The following is an 18,300-nucleotide window of genomic DNA, read 5'->3' as shown; positions in this document are numbered from 1 at the left end:
CATGCAGAAAATGCAGAATTTCATGCTCTGTCCACACACTCTCCCATCTCCAACAGCCTGACAGGCATCTCATCAGGACCAAAGCCTCTTCTTTCTTCTCATCTTCCTTTCTTTAGCTATTTTTCCACCCAACAACTTGACTTCACATGTGGCCCAAGCCTCCCTTCCAGTTCTCCTGTCACACCATCCCAAATGCCCCCAAATCCTACAAATCACTCACACAGGGAAGCTGCAAGAAACACACAGCCAAGGTTCAAAGAAATCCTCCTGGGGTCCAAGAGGTGCCCTAAAGGACTTGGTTTTCTGCTCCTCGTGGTCACTGGAGCTGGCTGCATCCCTTGTGGCTTCCAGCAGCGGGATGGCCACGTCCTCCTGCTGCTCTGGGGAAGATGTGAGGGTGATGGAGATCCTACAGAGCAACACAGGCTACTCATGGTTTCTCCTCTTCCCCCCACAGGATGAGAAATCCCAGCTCTGGAGCTCTGGGAGTGAGGGGATGGGGCAGGCACTCCCCCAGTCACTATCACACCATAAATCCCCATTTTCCCTCTGCCAAGGCTTCACTGCCTCCCCGTCCCAGAGCCTGTTTCCTTTGCTGCTTATCTCCAATCAGGAAATCCACAGGAGTTCCAGGCCAGGGAAGCTGTTAGAAAAGAGCCTCCAGCCCTGGCTGGGATTTGGGTTTGTTTTTTTTTTTTTTACGAGGGACTTTTCATTTCGCTGCCACTTTGTCTCTTCAGTCCTCGCCTGTCTTCTTGCAGTGGGAGTTTGCTGCAACCAAAAAGTGGAGAAAGGCTCTTGGAATTCACCCTGGGAACAAAAGGGCTTTTGTGCAGGAGGATTTGGAGGACGAGGCTGCTTTTGCTGCTGCTGCCGCCTCGGTGTCTGTTTTCCCTGTGCCAGAGAGCACCTGGCCTGGCAGAGCAGGAGGCGGGATGGGGAGGAGGTGGGCACAGGATGGGGTGGGCAGGGGCACAGACACCTCCCACACCTGCCAGCAGTGCAAAAGTACCACAGGGGGGCCCAGAGCTTCCCAAATATTCCTGCCAGGCCTTTGTGCCTGGCTCTGCCCCTCTGACAGCAGGCAGGGAGGGCTCTGCTCCTCAGGGCAGCAGCAGCACCAACCTAAAAAGTCCCCCCAGGGACCCTGCCATGCCCAGGGGTGCTCCCCATGGATAAAGGGATGGAGCTCCCAGACCAGTGGGTGAACTGAGGGGATGCTGCATCGCACCCAGCACTCCACTTGCTTTTTTTATTTCCCCTTACCCACCAAGATTTCACCTCTGAGCACCACCACGGGACTCTGACCAGCTTCCCACACCAAGCCTGAGCAGGCAGCAGCAATTGTCCCATATTTAACACAAAAGCAGGTGCTCCATCTGCCTCAGCCACAAGGGGAGCAGGATTTGCTTTAAATCCACAACCCCCAGCCCAGCTACAAACACTTCTGTACTTCCCAAACACTAAAGTACCCACCCCATACAATTATAAACATCCCGAGTTGGAAGGGACCCACGTCATCAAGTCCAACTCCTTTCCCCACTGCCACGTGGAGCCCCAAACCCCAATTTTCTTAGGGTGACAAGATGCACTCGAATTAGATACCCCACAGACACATTTTTGCTCAAGGCCTCTCTCCAGCCCCACTATTGCTTGCCAGGTTTTTAACCTGGGTGCAGCTGGGGATTCTCTCCCAGCGAATCTCACAAAGGGGTTTCGAAACAGCACAGTGGGAGCCCTGCAGCAGAGCTGAAAACACAGAGCAGCTCCTGCCTCTGCCCTGGCTGCAATTCCAGCACCCTTCAGAGCCTCCTGGAGCTCTCAGCTGTGCTGCCAGCACTGGGAAATGCAAATGGCTTTGGGAAAAGGAAGGTGACATTGCCAGCAGCTCGCTGATGCTGCTGCAGGCACAGCTGGGAGGCTGCTGTGCCCTGCTCACATTGAGGCTCAGCCTCAGCTCACCTTCCCACTAAGGCTGGGCTGGATCAGGGGTGGGAAAAAGGCAGTGCCAGACTTCTGGTTTAGCTGCAGCACCAGGTTACAGCTTTTAGCCCCAAAAGGGACTAAAAACAGCCCTGACAGCCCACCCTGGGACACTAGTGTGTCACCACCACCCTCCCCATGCTGCCCCGTGGGCAATGGCTGAGGCTTGTCCAGCCCAAAGGAATCACAGGAGGTTTAAACCTGGGAAAAGCAGGGCTTGGATATGACAAGGGTGTGATTGTGTCAGGAAGGACCCGCCTGGAGAGCTCGGGGGTGTCACTGTCCCCAGAAGAGCCTGCACAGAGATTTATCCTCCAGCTCCTGCTCCCCACACCTACTGCAGCCCCTTTCCCCCCCAGAGAGGCTTTTGCTCACTGAACACCTTCCCTGTGGGATGATCCCTGTCCTGGTGCCATCACCCTCACAGCAGGGTGAATAAAACCCAGCCAGGGCAATGTGAGGCAATACAGTTTTATTTCTGTTACCAGGGGGCCACACGAGTCTTGTTTTACCAAGCACAGATTGGGTTTGTTCAGCATATTGGAAATGTGGACATTCCAGGTGCACTGCCAGCAGACATCTCCTGCTGATGCTCTGCAGGTAAAACTTGGGAGTTATAACCTTCTGCTCATGAGTAAAGATACCTTGGGATAAAATGGGCCATTTGTGCTCCACAGAGAAAAAACTGCTCATTGATTTGGTCATGCTTTGAGTTATTAAATATCAATAACTTTTAGAGCCAAATGGGAATACCCATGGAAAGAGAGGATTGTGCCACAAGCCATTTCTTTATTGGGCATCTTCACCTTCTCACAGAAGGCCCTGATGAGCAGGAGGACTGTGTTAATTCATGTGCAGGTCAGAAATTACGTGGGAACTTTGCCCAGAGTTTTCCTTCATGAGATGAACACCACAACACCAGCAGCTCTGGCATGGAAGGAGAGGATCTGCTTCCCTGCATTTTGTCATGGGGAATTTTGGCAAAAAGTTCAGCCAAATATTGTGATTAAGTTTCAACACGAAGGCTTTGATTATCCTGCCTTTGTGCCACACCATCACACAGCTCTCTTGCTATTCCTTAATGATGCAAGAGCTTCCTTGCTTGTTTTTATATTTGAGTTATTAAAGATGGGATTTTATAGTTCTGACCAGTGCAGAGGGGAGGAACCAACTCCTGCTCCCTCTGCTGGCAACGCCTCCAGCAAACCTGCAGGTCCTGCTTTAAAAACACCCAGGAAACACCATTCCCGGGGGAAGGCATGGGAACTGCAGGAAAACCAAACCTGCATCCCCTGTGAGCCCTGGCAACACCCAGGGCTCCAGCAGGGCAGCTTTGGGCACTGTCCCAGCACAGGAGCTCCTGGCAGGAGCTGCCCTCCTGCTCATGGCACTGCCAGGAGCCCACGGGCACAGGGAGAGAAGGGCTGGAGCTGCTCCACCACCACAGCTCTGGCTGCTGCCAACACCTGGCACAGGAGGGAGGCTCCAGGAGCTCCAGGCTGTGCAGGGCAAGGTGGATGCAGCTTCCAGGGAAGCTCTTTCAAGTTCGAACCCGTTTAAGGCAGAGGTCAGAGAGCACGACCTGCCAGACACCTCCTTAGAATCCACCAGGATCATCCAGTGCAGCTCCTGGCCCTGCACAGACCCCCCAACAATCCCACCCCTGGGAGAGGTGTCCACACACCCCTGGAGCTCTGGTGGGGCTGTGCCTATTCCCTGGGGAGCCTGGGCAGTGCCCAGCACTCTCTGGGGGAAGAACCTGTCCCTAAAATCCATCCCAACCCCCCTGACACAGCTCCAGCATTGCCTGGGTCCTGTCCCTGACACAGAGAACAGAGATTGGAGCTGCACCTTGGGAAGGAGCTGCAGATTGCTGAGATCTCTCCTCAGGCTCCTCCAGCACACATTTGCTTGTCTGGCATATAAAGAACACAAGCCATACATAAAGAACAAAAGGTTTTATCACGCAATTTTATCTCAATTTGGAAAACACACTTTAAAAAATCCATGGCAGCACAGTGCTGTGACAGACTTGTGACAGCAAGACTTGTCCTCCCAATAAAGAGACACAAGTGGGAAGATTATTTTTGTTTTCTCTCTACATATGTCCACATGGATCAAAGCCCATCAGGTCACATCTCTCCAACCCAGCCTTCTAAAGCAGAAGCTGAAAATACAAACTTCCCTTTCTGAGCCTTTCTGTCAAAGCCTCCACAGAATTCCCCATGTGAGGTTTGAGGCTGTAGCTTCACTGATACACACACATTCCCAAAAAGGATTCTGCTTTCCACGTGCACCAGCAGATAACCAGAACTGGGAAAAAAATTTAAAGCAGAAACAGGGGGAAAAAAGTAACCAAGAGAAGCAGGATTAAATAAATCATCAACACAGATCCATAATGTCCATCCCACTCAGCAACCAGGACAAAATACATCCCAACCTCGTAAATTCTTATATGTGTGTGCTCAACCCCAACCGAGCACATTCAGTCCCACTGAGTCCTGCAAAAGGACTTGGATGCTCCACGTTTACCACATGCACTTTCAGGATGAAGATATGAAAAAAAAATTAAAAATCCTATTTAGGATCTCCTTTAAGGGAAAAGAAAAAAATTCTTCAGCCCCTTACTGTTCCAAACAGGGCCCTGCTCTGCATCAGCCCTGAGTGAAGCTCAGGATTGCTGCTGTGGCAATACCTTTTAAAAAACAACCCTTTTTAAAGCAAACTGCTGGAAAAGCAGCCCCCCTTTGGCAGGATCCATAATGTCCACCCCACTTAGCAACCAGGACAAAATACATCCCAACCTCATAAATCCTTACATGTGTGTGCTCAACCCCAACTGAGTACATTCAGTCCCACTGAGTCCTGCAACACGATTTGGATGCTTTGAGTTTAACACATGCACTTTCAGGATGAAGACAGGAAAAAAAAATAAAAAATCCTATTTAGGATCTCCTTTAAGGGAAAAAAAAAAAAATTTCTTCAGCCCTTTACTGCTCCAAACAGGGCCCTGTGAAGCTCAGGATTGCTGCTGTGGCAATGCTTTTTTTAAAAAAACCCTTTTTAAAGCAAACTGCTGGAAAAGCAGCCCCCCTCGGCAGGAGATGCTCACACAGGATGGACCATAAATGAGATTATCCGAGGTAAAGCAGCGCTGGAAGTGCTGGCATTGTTCTGGCTCAGGGCAGGAAGAGCCAGAGGAGGAATTCTCCCCTACTGCAGGAAGCTGGTCCAGCCCCTTATCAGCCAGAAAGCTCCTGGTTTCTTGTGGGGGAAGTACCAAATGTTTTTGAGGGGAAAGAAAGAAAAAAAAAAAAAGAAAAAAGGAAAAATGGCATGGCTGGCTCTAAAGGAAACTGCCTGGTGACATGAATGGAGGTGAAGTCATGCTGGGAGGAAGCCTGAGGTGCTCGGGTGGCTCTGAGCACGGGGACATTCCCAGGGGACATTCCCAGGGCACGTTCCCTTGTGGTCACCCCACGGGGACCTGCAGAGGTGCAAACCCTGGGGTCCTTCCCTCTGCCTTCTCTCTGCAGCCTTGTCCCATTTCACAGAATCACAGAATGATCCAGGCTGGAAAAGACCTTTGAGATCATCAAGTCCAACCCATGACCCAAGTAAACCCTGGCACTGAGCACCATGTCCAGGCTGTTAAACACACCCACAGCCACCTCACCACCTCCCGGGCAGACCATTCCAGTGCCCAATCACTCTTCCAGTGAAGAATTGTTTCATTTCTCCCCTCCAGAAAGCAACTTGTTTCTCATCACCTCCAAAAGCAGCACCTGTGTCCCCCTCCCCAGCTGCCAGGGGCTATTTTGGGCTCTCCCTCCAGTCCTGATGCTGCTGTCAGGGGCTGCTTTGGGATGTGGGATGTCCTTCCATGCAATGCACGATCTGCTCTCTTGGTTAATTTATAGAATTGATTGCTTGGCAGGGATCCAGGGGTTTTTTTCTGTGGAGATGTTCCAAAGTTTTCTTAGCAATGAGCAAATTGCTGCTTGTCCTTGGGAGAGGTAAGGAAGTCAGAGTCTGTGTTCTTTGCCTTGATTTTTTTTTCTAGAGAGTGTCTCCCAAAGGACAATTCCAGAGTAGAACTCTCTGCCTGCACAAGGACCTGTAGATATGATGGTTGTCTTGGCATGTTGCACAGATACCTAAAAAACCTTAAGTTTTAGGTATGTTCACCATTTTATCAGATTTTCTGCCTTATTTCAGCCAAGAACTCCTTGACTCAGCCTGGTTTCTCCTGGCAGGTCGTTTAGGGGATTGTGGCTTTCATCTCTTAGGAGCTAAAAAGCAGAAAAATACTTTGGAACAGGTCAAAACCCAACAGTATTTAGAGCATTGCCTTTCTTCTCCTTTAATAGGCTACTCTGACAAACCCTCTGCTTGTTAAATGAGAGAAAAATCTGTGGGCAAGCAGTGAAGGTCAATCTTGTGGTTTTTGAAAGCATTTAATTAACACGGTTAAGTATCAAAGTCCGCTTGGGAAGAACTTCTGCATTAACCAGCAGCATCTTTCCCTTCAGAGAAGCAAAACCTGCACCAGGGCACTGACTGCAGGATTTATCTGCATCTCCACGTCCCAAACCTCAGTGGTGCTCAGGGTTTAGGTGCAGCAGCTTCCCTGTCCTGTTGCGCCTGCCAAAGCTGCAAGGAAATCAGGGTCAGGAATGTTGGTGAAATCTCAGGTCAGACCGTGTCTGCACCTCTGGCTCCCAGCTGGGCAGATCCTGACCTCCCCCTGTGGATTTGGGGTGACCCCCTGCACCCCCAGGGCTGCCAGAGCCCCGTGCTGTGCCTTGGACTCCTGCTCCAGGCGTTTTTGTCGAGTGCTTAAACAAATCTACTTAAGCTGTAGCTTAGCCCAAAGGGGTTTTGGCATTTTGATGACAGCAAAGTCCCTGTCTCTGCCTTTAGCTATTCTCAGCTCCTACAGGTGCTCCTCTCCTTGGATAGAACTACAATAAATACCCATATCTGTGCACAAACCCCACAGGCTGACAGCTCCTTTCCAAAAGGTCACAGCATCAGCTGCTTGAGAGAAGAAATCAATCCCAGCCCTCACAAAGCCAGGCTGGGTTTTATTCCTCCACACTTTTGCAGCACTGCAGACCCTGATTGCAGGTAATTAAAGCAGCCCTAGAGAAAGGGCTGTGCTGAAATCCAAGCTGGGAAGTGTGGCACTGGAGAGGTGCCCTGCATGGAGAAGGAGCGGTGCCTGGGGCTGCACAGACCCTGCAGGCAGAGCTGCTGCCAAAAGGACCTTCTGAGCTCTGGCAGGGGTTGTGGCAGGGATTGTGTCCCCTCCTACGTGCAGGGACTCCAGGCAGTGGCTCCTGACTGTGGCTGCTGCTCACCAGAGATGTGAGAGCAAATCCAGGGAAATAATCTCACAGTCATGGAATGGTTTGGGTTGGAAGAGACCTTAAATCTCATCTCATTCCACAGGCAAAGACACTTTCCACTGTCCCAAGCTGCTCCAAGCCTGGTCCAACCTCCAGGGATGGGGCAGCCACAGCTTCTCTGGGCACCCTGTGCCTCACCACCCTCACTGGAAATAGTTTTTTCCTAATATCTAATCCAAACTTCTTTAAAACATCAGTAATCAATGCTGGGTTTGTCTTCAAAATGTTCTTTCTCCCTTCCCCTTTGGTGCCAGTTCTCTGGGAAGGTTTGTCTTTGCTGGATTGAACCTTCCATCACTTTAAAGCCATCAGAACAACAAAGGACTTGAGTCTTTTGAGTTTTTTCCTTAATATTTAATCCAAACCTACTTTAAAACATCAGTAATCAATGCTGGGTTTGCCTTCAAAATATTCTTTCTCCCTCCTCTTTTGGTGTCAGTTCTCTTTGCTGGATTGAGCCTTCCATCACTCTAGAGCCATCAGAACAACAAAGGACTTTTGAGTCATTTTCTTCGTTTGACCTTGAACTACTGGAGAAGCAATAAACATTTATAAGAGGAATGCTACCATGGAACCAAGCTGTAATTTTTATAACTTGTTGCTTGAGTGTGAAATGAGCCCTGGTGAAAACCCAGGAGTGAGGAAGTCGGGATCAGGCTCCACTGCAGGATGAACACAGGCACAAAAACACGGCCTGGGACTTGCACAGAGCAGCCACACGATGCTCTGAGGCCATTTGGCACTGATAAGCATTTTTCATTGAGTGCAATTACATATTTTTTTTGTTGTTGAGGAAAAAAAAAAGATTCTCCTTCAAAAGCAGCTCCCGAGTCCGTGCTGACTCAGCCTTCATTAAAGGCCTCTTCTTGCAGACACAGTGAAGTGTTGACTCCTGCACTGATTTTCTATTGCTGCCTTATCTTTGGCATCTCATCTGCAACTTCTGCTGGGGTTTTTTCTTTCTTTTTTTCTTTTTTTTTCCCCCCCACTGTTTTCATCTGAATGCAGTGAAAGTGTCTGCTGCTCAGGCTTCAGCTCTTCTCACGATTTTTGATGTGCCTGGGTGCAGGCTAAGCAAACCCAGCCTTGATTATAAAATTGCAAGGCTAAGTAGGCTAACAAAACAGCACCAGCAAGAAACTGGATCAGCTCAGCTCTTGTGAAGTTTTCCTGCTCGAGTAGGGGAAAAAAAAAAGCTTTTTCTCTTACAAATGTGAAACTCTACCCCAGCTGCAGAGGTTGTTTGCATTGGGCTTCACAGGATTCGGATTTTGCAGCCCAACAAGGCACAGCCACTGCTCCAGCAGCAACTGGGGGATGTACCCAGAGGAGCTCCAACCCCTGAACATTCCCTGATGTCATCCCTGACCCTGCCCCTAAAATCCAGGCTCCTGCTTGAGGATGGGATGCAAATCCAGAGGGATTTCCCACAGCTTTGGGATGCACCAGTGGCCTCTTGGAGCTCCCACAGAGGATGCTCAGAATCTCTCTGCACCACATCCAAAGGAAAGATGACTCAGAAATGCTTTGGCACCCCAGAGACTTTTCTGGTTCATCACAGAGGACGAACCCTCTGTGTTTGGAATCCCCCAGTTTAAAAGCATGGAGAGATTTGAAGGTTGGGTTTGATTCTGGCTTTGAGGCAAGAGAAAGCCCTACAAGGAACAGCCTCAGACTTCCCCTCTCCAAACTGCTTTTTACTGAGCCAAGGCCACTGAGCAGGAGTCAGCTTTCCATTCACACTTGTCAAGTGCAGAGTATTGTGGATTTGGAAGACAAAAGCAAAAAAAAAAAAAAAAAAAAAGAATTTAAAAAAAGCCTCGACTTTTTTGCGCAATGAGCAGAGATGGAAATTGCACCGAATGGCCTTCACCACTTGGCCACCACAGCCCATAATATCTGACGTGGCACAGCTCCAGCCTCGTGGATCTGCTCCCCTGCTAACACTGCTCGAGCTGATAATGCTAATCCTTTAAACTATCCCCAGACAGGCCCCAAGGAACTCCACAGGTAATGAAACAGATTTTTATTTATTTATTTTTTTAATTATAGCTCCGTCCACGTCTCGAACGAAAAGAGAAATTGCTCCTGTGCGATTCCTCTGGCCACTGGAGGCTGACTGAACATTTCATCTCATGATGCTGCTGGGGTAAATGCACCCCAAAATGGTCCCCCCAAAAGGAGAGCGACTGCAGGAAGGGAATTCCTGGTGAGTAATTCTCACTCAGAATGGCTTGTGCCACCTGCTGCCATCACAGCTGGACCTGCCCTGTGCTCCCTGTGAGGGACAGAGCTCTGCCTCTGGAGCTGGAGCAGCAGCAGGAATGCAAGTTCATGGGGTGAATCCCTTGGGGCAGGGCTGCGAACCATCACAATGACCAGGGTAAGAAGTTCTGGGCCTCCAAGTGTGTTTGCAGAGGGCTGGAAAAGCATCCCCACTCCTGTGCTAACAGAACTCCCACACTATTCTTCCTTCTCCAGCTTAGAAAAGGGATCCTTTTTCAGGTGTGTTGGTTTCCAATCCTCCTCAGAGAGGCTTCTAGAGGTGCTGTCACAGCTCTTTTCAGGAAGAGAAAAGGCCCAAGTGACAACAAACACAGGCACTGCTTGGGGGAAAAAGGCAACTGAGTTATCTTGTGTATTTTCAATACAGGATGCAGAATCTTCAAATCTGCTGTAACCACATTCCATGGCTCCATATGAAGTGTCCCATCCCTCCAAAATACCCCTGTGGTTTTCCTGGAGCACCATTTGCCTCACCTTGTGCCTGTGTCAGGGGAGGGAATTCACCCCTAAGGACCCTCCCAGGTTTTTTTTAAAACAACAAAAACAGGAGCCAGGCTCAGGGTGGCACTGAGGAGCCTGGCAGGAGCACTCAGCTCTCTGCTCTTCCTGCAACTGAGCACTTTTTATTGCTAGAATTGCTTCTAGTTGGAGCTTTTAAAATATTTATGTCCTGTCCCTACCAAGAGCCTGGGTAGCACTGGGGAGCTGCTGCCCTGCCCAGTGGTCCCAGTTGGGATGTGCTGATGTGTTGGGACAGGGCAAACACCTCCTGAGGGCAGTGCAGGGGCTCAGCCAGGTGTCTCAGCTCCTCTGCCTCACCTGGGCACAGCTTTGCTTCATCTCCAGCCACTTTCTGCCCCAACCACATTTTCCTCTTCCCAAGCTGGGTGATTCCTCCAGCCTGGCACTGCAGGAGGTTTTACACCTCTTTAGCAACATTTGGCCCCTCTTGAGCCAAAGCAGGCACACAGGCACCTCCAGCTCTGCACCAAAACTAATCCAACAGGACACCCTTAAAAAAAATAAATTAATTAGAAATAAATCAACAACAGGAGCTGAAATTTGCTGCTAGTCCAGGCTTTGCTGGGCTTGCACCTGGCTGACCGTGGCAGGGCTGTGCCCTTTGCCAAGTGCCTGTGTCATGGGAGTGTGTGAGTGGGGAGAGGCTGAGGTGGTGCTGAGGAGGCAAAATGCACATTGCACAACCCACAGGAGCTGCTGGCAGGTTAATCTTACACCAGCAACAACCTGCCACCTACCTAGGGCTGCAAAAAAACCCAAAAAAACCAACAAAAACCCCAACAACAACTAAACATTTTACAGCTGCTCCACTGGGACTTGTGGCTGGGGAAAAACAAGAGTGTTTCACATAAAATCGTGGTATTTGGAGTAGGTGCAGGGCCTTTGGTCAAAGTCCACGGGGTGCACACTCAGGCAGCATCACGTGGGATGTGCTGCTCATAATCTCAGCTTCCCTTTGCAGCTGGAGCTGGAAATTGTGTTTGAAACTGCACACTCTGAGGTTTAGGTGTGAGAGCAACAGGCAGCAACACTTGGCTCAAATATCATCTCGATGTATTTATGAATCAGAGCTCTCATGGGTGCTGCTCCCCCTTCCCTTTTCTTATTTCAATGGGACAATTTGCATATTTGCAGGTGTTTTCTCCCACGTGGGTTTTGCCAGAGAATAATTCCCCCCATTACAAGGAATTTGGGAGACTCTTGGATGTATCTGCTGTCACCAGAGTCTGGATTTACAGCCTCAGACTGTGCTTGACTTGAAATTAATATGGACTTCCGTTTTTTTCCCCCCCCCTCCTCTTCCAAAATAATATCCTATTAGTCATGACAGCCAAACGGGCTGGATTTGGGCAAGGATTCAACTCCTGAGCTCCCATCAGCATCAAGGCCCTGCTGGCCAGAGCAGCCTCATCTCTGAAGGTGAGGGACAGGCTGCAGGAACCTGCTGTGCTGCAGGAAAAACTGATTTGCTATGGCTTGCTACATCCAACAACAAAAAACCACCAGCCTGCAGCTTAAAAGAGGGAATGAAGGTGGGAACAAGCACAGGGTGAATTTTGTATTTGGATGGACCCTCAGGGAGCCCATCGGGGGACAGGTAACACAAGCACAATGCTGGAGGCATCTGCTCATTCCTGCTACAGAAAGGACCAGAATAAAAGTGCTGTTTCTGAATTCCAGGGAGAGTTTGAACCTTTACAGATTGTGCAGGAAGCAGATCCCCTCTCATTTTTTTTGCCCAGCACAGGTAGGGTCCCCCTGAAGCAGGTGGGATTTCCTTGCAGGGAATAAGAACAACTCTGCTGCTCACACGTCCCCCTGACACGCTGCATCAAAAAAAAATTAATCTCTGGCAAATTCTCAGAACAACTCTGGAAAGGATTCAAAGCAAGGCAGAGGGCTCAGCAGCTGGCTGGGGCTCTGGGCTGTGTTTTCCAGAGCTGCTGAGGAACCTCCTGTGCAACACATGAAAGCTGATCCCGAAATGCAGATTATCCCAAATGGAATACAACGACACCTCTGGAGCTGAAACCCCTTCCCCAGTGAGAGCTCAGCCCTCAACAGCTGAACTGGGGAAAGTCATCTGTGCCAGGAATGCAGGCACTGGGGCTGCAGAGAGAGAGAGCAAAGGGAGTCAAGAATGATGCCATTCATTGAGATCATGTTTTGTGGGTTGGCTACTTCCATCCATCTTCCCTTTTTCCTGGTACTGGGGAGGAGGCACAAGGGCCGTGCTGGGGACTGTGGGGGACACTGGGCACCCCCGCAGGGCCACCAGCACAGGTGGCCTGTCACCGCCTCTGCACGCTCAGCCTTTGTCACCCCCAGGGTTTTTTGGGGTCCCCAAGGGTGTGACAGTGACCCTCCTGTGGCAGAGTGCTCTGGGCATCACCGGGTCCAATCCTGCATTATCAAACTCCCTTGGCTCTTCCCATCGGAAACTTTTACAATTCCCCTGCCCGGCTGGAAAAGATGACTGCAGCAAACCCAAATTAGGAATAAATTATACAACAACTTTACATTTTTTTTTTTTCTTTTACAAAGGGGAAAAAAAACCCAAAAAAACTGTGTGTGGTAAGAGCTGTGCAGACAACCAACCTCCTTCCCGACGTTCCTCCCTTCGCAGAGGATTATTGTGGAAAGCTTAGTTGAGACACATAAACAAATAAACACAACAACAGGGCAGCTCCAAATCCAAGTTTGGGACCTGCTCCTGCTCCTCCAACCCCAAATATGTGCAGGATGCAGGCAAAGCCAAGCTGCAACATCCCACCAGTGCAACTTCAAAAAAGCTCCCAGAGCTGCATCTGCGAGGCCACTGCCTGACATATGGGGGCATCTATTTTCACAATGAATGGCCGCGGCGGCTCCTCCTTAAAAAGCTCTCCCCGCCTGCTCTTTGCAGGGGCTGTTGCATTCCCGCAGCATTTTTTTGCAATATTAAATTCTCCACCTCCTCCCACCCCTGCCCGCCCTTCGCAAGGGCACAAGGCAGAGCCGCTCCGGAATAAGCAGAGAGTTAAAAAGCGAAGAGGGAGTTGTGATCTTTGCCACCACCAGCACCACGCTGGCAGAAATAAATCACTGCTTGTCCCCTCTTCCCAAACCCCCTCCCGCCGCTCCTCGGTGCTCGGCTCCTGCCCTTTCACAGCTCCTCAACGCTCAGTTTTTGCCCTTTTGCAGCTCCTGAGTTCTCAAACTTCTGCAGCTCCAGAACGCTCCATTCCTGCAGCTGCACAATGCCCAATTCCTGCCTTTCTGCAGCTCCTAAATGCTCCTTTTCTGCCTTTTTGCAACTGAATTCTCAACTTCTGCAGCTCCTAAATGCTCCAGTCCTGCAGCTCTTGAATGCTCTATTCCTGCCTTTCTGCAGCTCCAAAATGCACAATTCCTGCAGCTCCAAATGCACAATTCCTGCAGCTCCAAAATGCTCAATTCCTGCAGCTCCAAAATGCTCAATTCCTGCAGCTCCAAATGCACAATTCCTGAAGCTACAAAATGCCCAATTCCTGTCCTTTTGCAACTCTGAAATTCTCAACTTTTGCAGCTCCAAAACGCTCCATTCCTGCAGCTCCAAAAATGCCCAATTCCTGTCCTTTTGCAACTCCTAAATTCTCAACTTTTGCCCTTCTGCAGCTCCTAAACACTCCGTTCCTGCAGCTCCAAAATGCATAATTCCTGCAGCTCCAAAATGCTCCATTCCTGCCTTTCTGCAGCTCCCAAACACCCAATTCCTGCCTTCCTGCACTTCCCAAACGCTCCATTCCTGCCTTTTTGCACGCTCGGAGCGTTGCTGGTGTGACAAACCCCACCGACCAAAAAGTTACCAAATATTAAAGGGGAGGGGGGGGAGAGAGAAACGGGTGGAAAATGATCTCAGCGCTGGCACGAGAACAATACTTTCCCATGGAAACATAGGTATATATTTAATTCCCGGTAACTCCACTCCAGTTTCACCTTTCATCTCCCTCGCGGACTTGTTTAAAAAGTTTTTTTTTTTTTTTTGCTTTAACCCCCCCGCGGCCGAGCCCCGGCTGCAGCTGCTCCTCCAACACCCGGCCTGGTTCCCTCCTTCCCTGCCGTGCCAGAGGCGGGCCAGGGGGGCTCGCTCGGCCCGGGAGAGGCTCCCGGCTGCAGCAGGAAATGCACCGGGAATTGCTGCACCGGGAAATGCTGCACCGGGAATTGCACCGGGAATTGCACCGGGGAATTGCACCGGGGAATTGCACGGGGAATTGCACGGGGGAATTGCACGGGGGAATTGCACGGGGGAATTGCACCAGGGATTGCACCGGGGAATTGCACCGGGAGTTGCACCGGGGAAGCGGCGACCCCCCCCACCCCCCCCCCCACCGGGGCAAAGCGCGGGCGTACAAAACGCGCGTGCACCCGCAGCCGTGCGTGCACGTGCACGCGCGCGGCTGCACCCCCGCCCCCCCTCCGGCTGCACACGCGCGTGCACGGTTGCACGAGCGAGTTGCACGAGCGAAACGCGCGCCCCCCCCCGCCCCGAGTTGCACGAGCGAAACGCGCGCGCCCGCAGCCCCCCGTTTGCACGCGCGCGCGCTCGCGTTTCGCGCGTGCATTGCGCGGCTGCACGCGCGGAAATGCACGCGCGGAAATGCACGCGCGCACCCCCACACACGCGCGCGTGCACGCCATCTCACCTCGGGGCTGAGACATCGTCCCGCGCCGGGCTCTGGGGAGGGGGCGGGCGTGCAGGGAGCGCGCACAAAGAGCGCGTCCGTCCGTCCTCTCCCCCCGCGCGGCTCCGCCAGGGCCGAGCCCGCCCGGCACACAAAAGATGCGAGGCGCGCGCTCCCCCCCCCCCCCCCCCACACACACACACAGGAACGCCGCCGCGCGCGCGCTCCCGCCTCGAGGCGGCGGCGCGGGGGGCTCGGGGCCGCGCCGGGCCGAGCCGAGCCGAGCCGAGCCGGGCCAGGCTGAGCCGTGCCAGGCCGGGCCGGGAAGGGAAAGGGGGGGGGGTCCCTGCGCGGCTGGCGCGGGGCCGGCGCGGCTGCACCTACATGATGGGCCGGGGCAGCCGCCCCGGCCTGCGGCGCGCACGGGGCGGGGGGGCGAGAGGCGGGGGGGCCGCACTGCGCGCGCGCGGCGCCGCCGCAATGCCTCATGGGAGATGTAGTCCCGCGGCCTGCACACACAGATACACACACATACACCCCGGGCCAGGCGCCGGCAGGCGGCGCGGCGAGCGCGGCGGGGTTCGCTCCTCTCGAAACGGTTCAAACCGCTTCGAGCCGCTTCAAAACGCTTCAAACCGCCTCGAATCCCTTTAAACCGCTTCACATCGCTTCATATCGCCTCAGACAGCTTAAAGTCGCTTCAGAATGCTTCAAATCGCTTCAAAACGCTTCGAACCGTTTCAGATCACTTCAGATTGCTTCAAACTGCTTCAAGTTGCTTAAATGTTCTTCAAGTTGCTTCAAATTGCTTCAGATCACTTCAGATTGCTTCAAATCACTTCAGTTTCAAATTGCTTCAAACAATCACTTCTCTGTGCCCCTTCCTGCATTCCTGCATCCATCCCTGCATCCCTGCCTGCATCCCTGCCTGCATCCATCCCTGCATCCCTGCCTGCATCCATCCCTGCATCCATCCCTGCATCCCTGCCTGCATCCATCCCTGCATCCCTGCCTGCATCCATCCCTGCATCCATCCCTGCATCCCTGCCTGCATCCCTGCCTGCATCCATCCCTGCATCCCTGCCTGCATCCCTGCCTGCATCCATCCCTGCATCCCTGCCTGCATCCCTCCTTGCAGCCATCCCTGCATCCATCCCTGCATCCATCCCTGCATCCCTGCCTGCATCCATCCCTGCATCCATCCCTGCATCCCTGCCTGCATCCCTCCTTGCAGCCATCCCTGCATCCATCCCTGCATCCCTGTGCCCCTGCCTGCATCCCCTGCCATCAGCAAACTCTGAATCCACATTTTTTTAACTTTCCCCCTTGCAGGCAGATCAGATGGAATGACTTAATCCCAAGTCAAACTGCGTGTTCTGAGGTGGTCATGGAGATTTCCCGTGGGAAGGGCCAGTAGACCTGATCTGGTGACACTTCTCTGAGTTGAGGACACTCCTCTGATCTAGTGACACTTCCCTGAGATGGGAACACTGCCCACACAGGAGACTCAGGGGAGTGGTAGGTGGGTACCCACTTTGCCACACAGGAACCCCCTTTCTTGGAAAAAACCCAAGGAAAGGTAAAATTAGACCTTCCCAAAGCACTGTTTACCATTATTTATATATTTCCTTATAGGAACACAGGTAGAAAATGAATAAAATGTAATGAAAATAATAGAGTGCTGAGAAATGTGTGCTTTAAAACCATTTGCAGTTAAATTAATGCTGAGGATATTTTATGTCCCAACAAAATGTTGATGACAAAGGTAAAAAACCCAGTGAAAAGGTCATAAGGAGGGAGGAGATGGGAGTGAAATCAGTGCTGCCACTCATTCCTCGGGCTGGAAAATGTGCATTAGAGCTGATTTTGGTGCCTCCTTTTCCCAGGCAGCCCCAGGCACTGAACTTGCATTCACCTGGCCTTGCCATTTTTAGCTGCAAGGGCCAAAGTCTGGAGGAGCTGCAACCCTCAATTAGGGCTCTGTGTGGAATTCCTGCTGTTCAGAGGGATTCAGGACTGAGGGAAGTGTGCTGCTGGCCGTGGTCCTTCCTGCCAAACACTCAGCTCCAGCAAATCCTTTCAGCCAAGGAATAAATCCCCAAAACTTTGGTTTGCCATGGAAATGCTGACAAACCCTTCACTCACACATTACAGAGGGCAGCACTGGGAGCAGGACTGTGGTGGGACCCACTGACCCTGTCCCATGAAGTGCTGCAGCTTTTAATTGGCTTTTAACTTTTCTAACCAACTTCTTTTGGTCAGACCTGCAGGCAGGGGCCAGCCCAGGGATGCTCCTGTGGGTTTCCATGAAGATTTCAGGTGAGTGTTGAAAAATCAGCCCCTGGGCCATATCCAAACCCAGCTGTTTCCATGGAATCCTGGAATATCCTGAGTGGAAGGACCCACCATGGTCATGGAATCCAATAAATCCAATTTCTGGCTCTCCACAGGACATGCCAAAGATGCCACCGTGTCCCTGGGAGCATCCAAATATTTCCTGAGCTCTGGGAGGTTTGAGGTGTGACCATTTCCCTGCTCCTGTGCCCAACCATCCTCTGGGGGAAGAAACTTCCTCTGGTACCCCCTCTAACCCTTCTCTCACACCATTTCATGGCATTATTTCCCATACAGGGTGGAGTCCTCATTCTCCCTCATTCCCTGGAGCTCTGGCCCTGTCCCTTGGTGGCCTCCAGGCAAACCCTGTGTCCCTCCACAGCCTAATGTCACTTTTTACTGTCTTTTTCCACGTTTTTCCATTCCCCCTCCCCAAAGGTGTGCAGGAATCCTGGTCCCACTGCTTTCCCCAGGGTTATGGCACCCTTGTACAGCACTCTGGGGAATTCTCTGCTGATTTACACGGGTTTAGGCTGAGCTGGGATGTGCAGGGGCTCGTCCATCCCATCAGTGGTTGGTGCAGGGCTGGAGGATGTGGGAGGCTGGGCTGGAGGATGGGGCCTGGCAGGGCAGGGGGAGGCACAGCAGGGTCACCCCAAACTGGGGATTGTCCCCCTGTGCCAGGGCTGCAGCTCCCCCACCCCTGTGAGAGCCCTGGAGCAGAGAGGGGACATCAGAGGGTGACACTGGGAGCAGGGCTGGACTCAGAGCTGTTTGTCAGAGTGGTTTGGGGTGGGAGGGAGCTTTAAAGGTCACCTCGTCCCACTCCTGTCATATTCCACTATCCCAGGTTGCTCCAAGCCCTGTCCAACCTGACTTTGGACACTTCCAGGGTTCCAGGAGCAGCCACAGCCTCTCTGTCTCTCCATCCTCACTGCAAAAAAAAATTCTTCCTTGGATCTAAATGGAGTGATACCAAAACACTTTATTACCTTTATTGTTCCAGTTTCCTCCAGCACAGTGCTCGACCTTTCACCTTCCAGATTCATCTTTACAGAGCCTTTGCTTATTAAAATCTAAATTCTGCACAGCATGGAATAAGATCTCCTTTGTGCAGG

The 18,300-nt window shown here is 51.7% G+C and overlaps 1 protein-coding gene and 1 long non-coding RNA gene across 2 annotated transcripts in view; one reads left to right on the top strand and one right to left on the bottom strand.

Annotated features, from left to right (window-relative positions):
* Positions 1 to 14,990, bottom strand: part of MAP2K6 (mitogen-activated protein kinase kinase 6) — a 49,079-nt gene extending 34,089 nt beyond the window's left edge. Inside the window, exon 1 of the mRNA XM_083874421.1 lies at positions 14,870 to 14,990. Within this exon, the coding sequence (XP_083730547.1) occupies positions 14,870 to 14,885 (16 nt within the window). The 5' untranslated portion in view covers positions 14,886 to 14,990. The remainder of the gene's footprint in view (positions 1 to 14,869) is intronic.
* LOC310916696 lies at positions 13,874 to 17,174 on the top strand. Its single transcript, XR_014591334.1, has 3 exons — positions 13,874 to 14,120; positions 16,181 to 16,370; positions 17,111 to 17,174. It is a non-coding gene; the product is annotated as an uncharacterized lncRNA (long non-coding RNA).
* Positions 17,175 to 18,300: the final 1,126 nt, after the last annotated feature.

Source organism: Zosterops lateralis, assembly GCF_965231275.1.
Source record: "Zosterops lateralis genome assembly, chromosome: 18".
NCBI lineage: Eukaryota > Metazoa > Chordata > Aves > Passeriformes > Zosteropidae > Zosterops > Zosterops lateralis.
The sequence above is the reverse complement of the archived record's forward strand: the minus strand, read 5'-3'. Positions and strand labels throughout refer to the sequence as shown.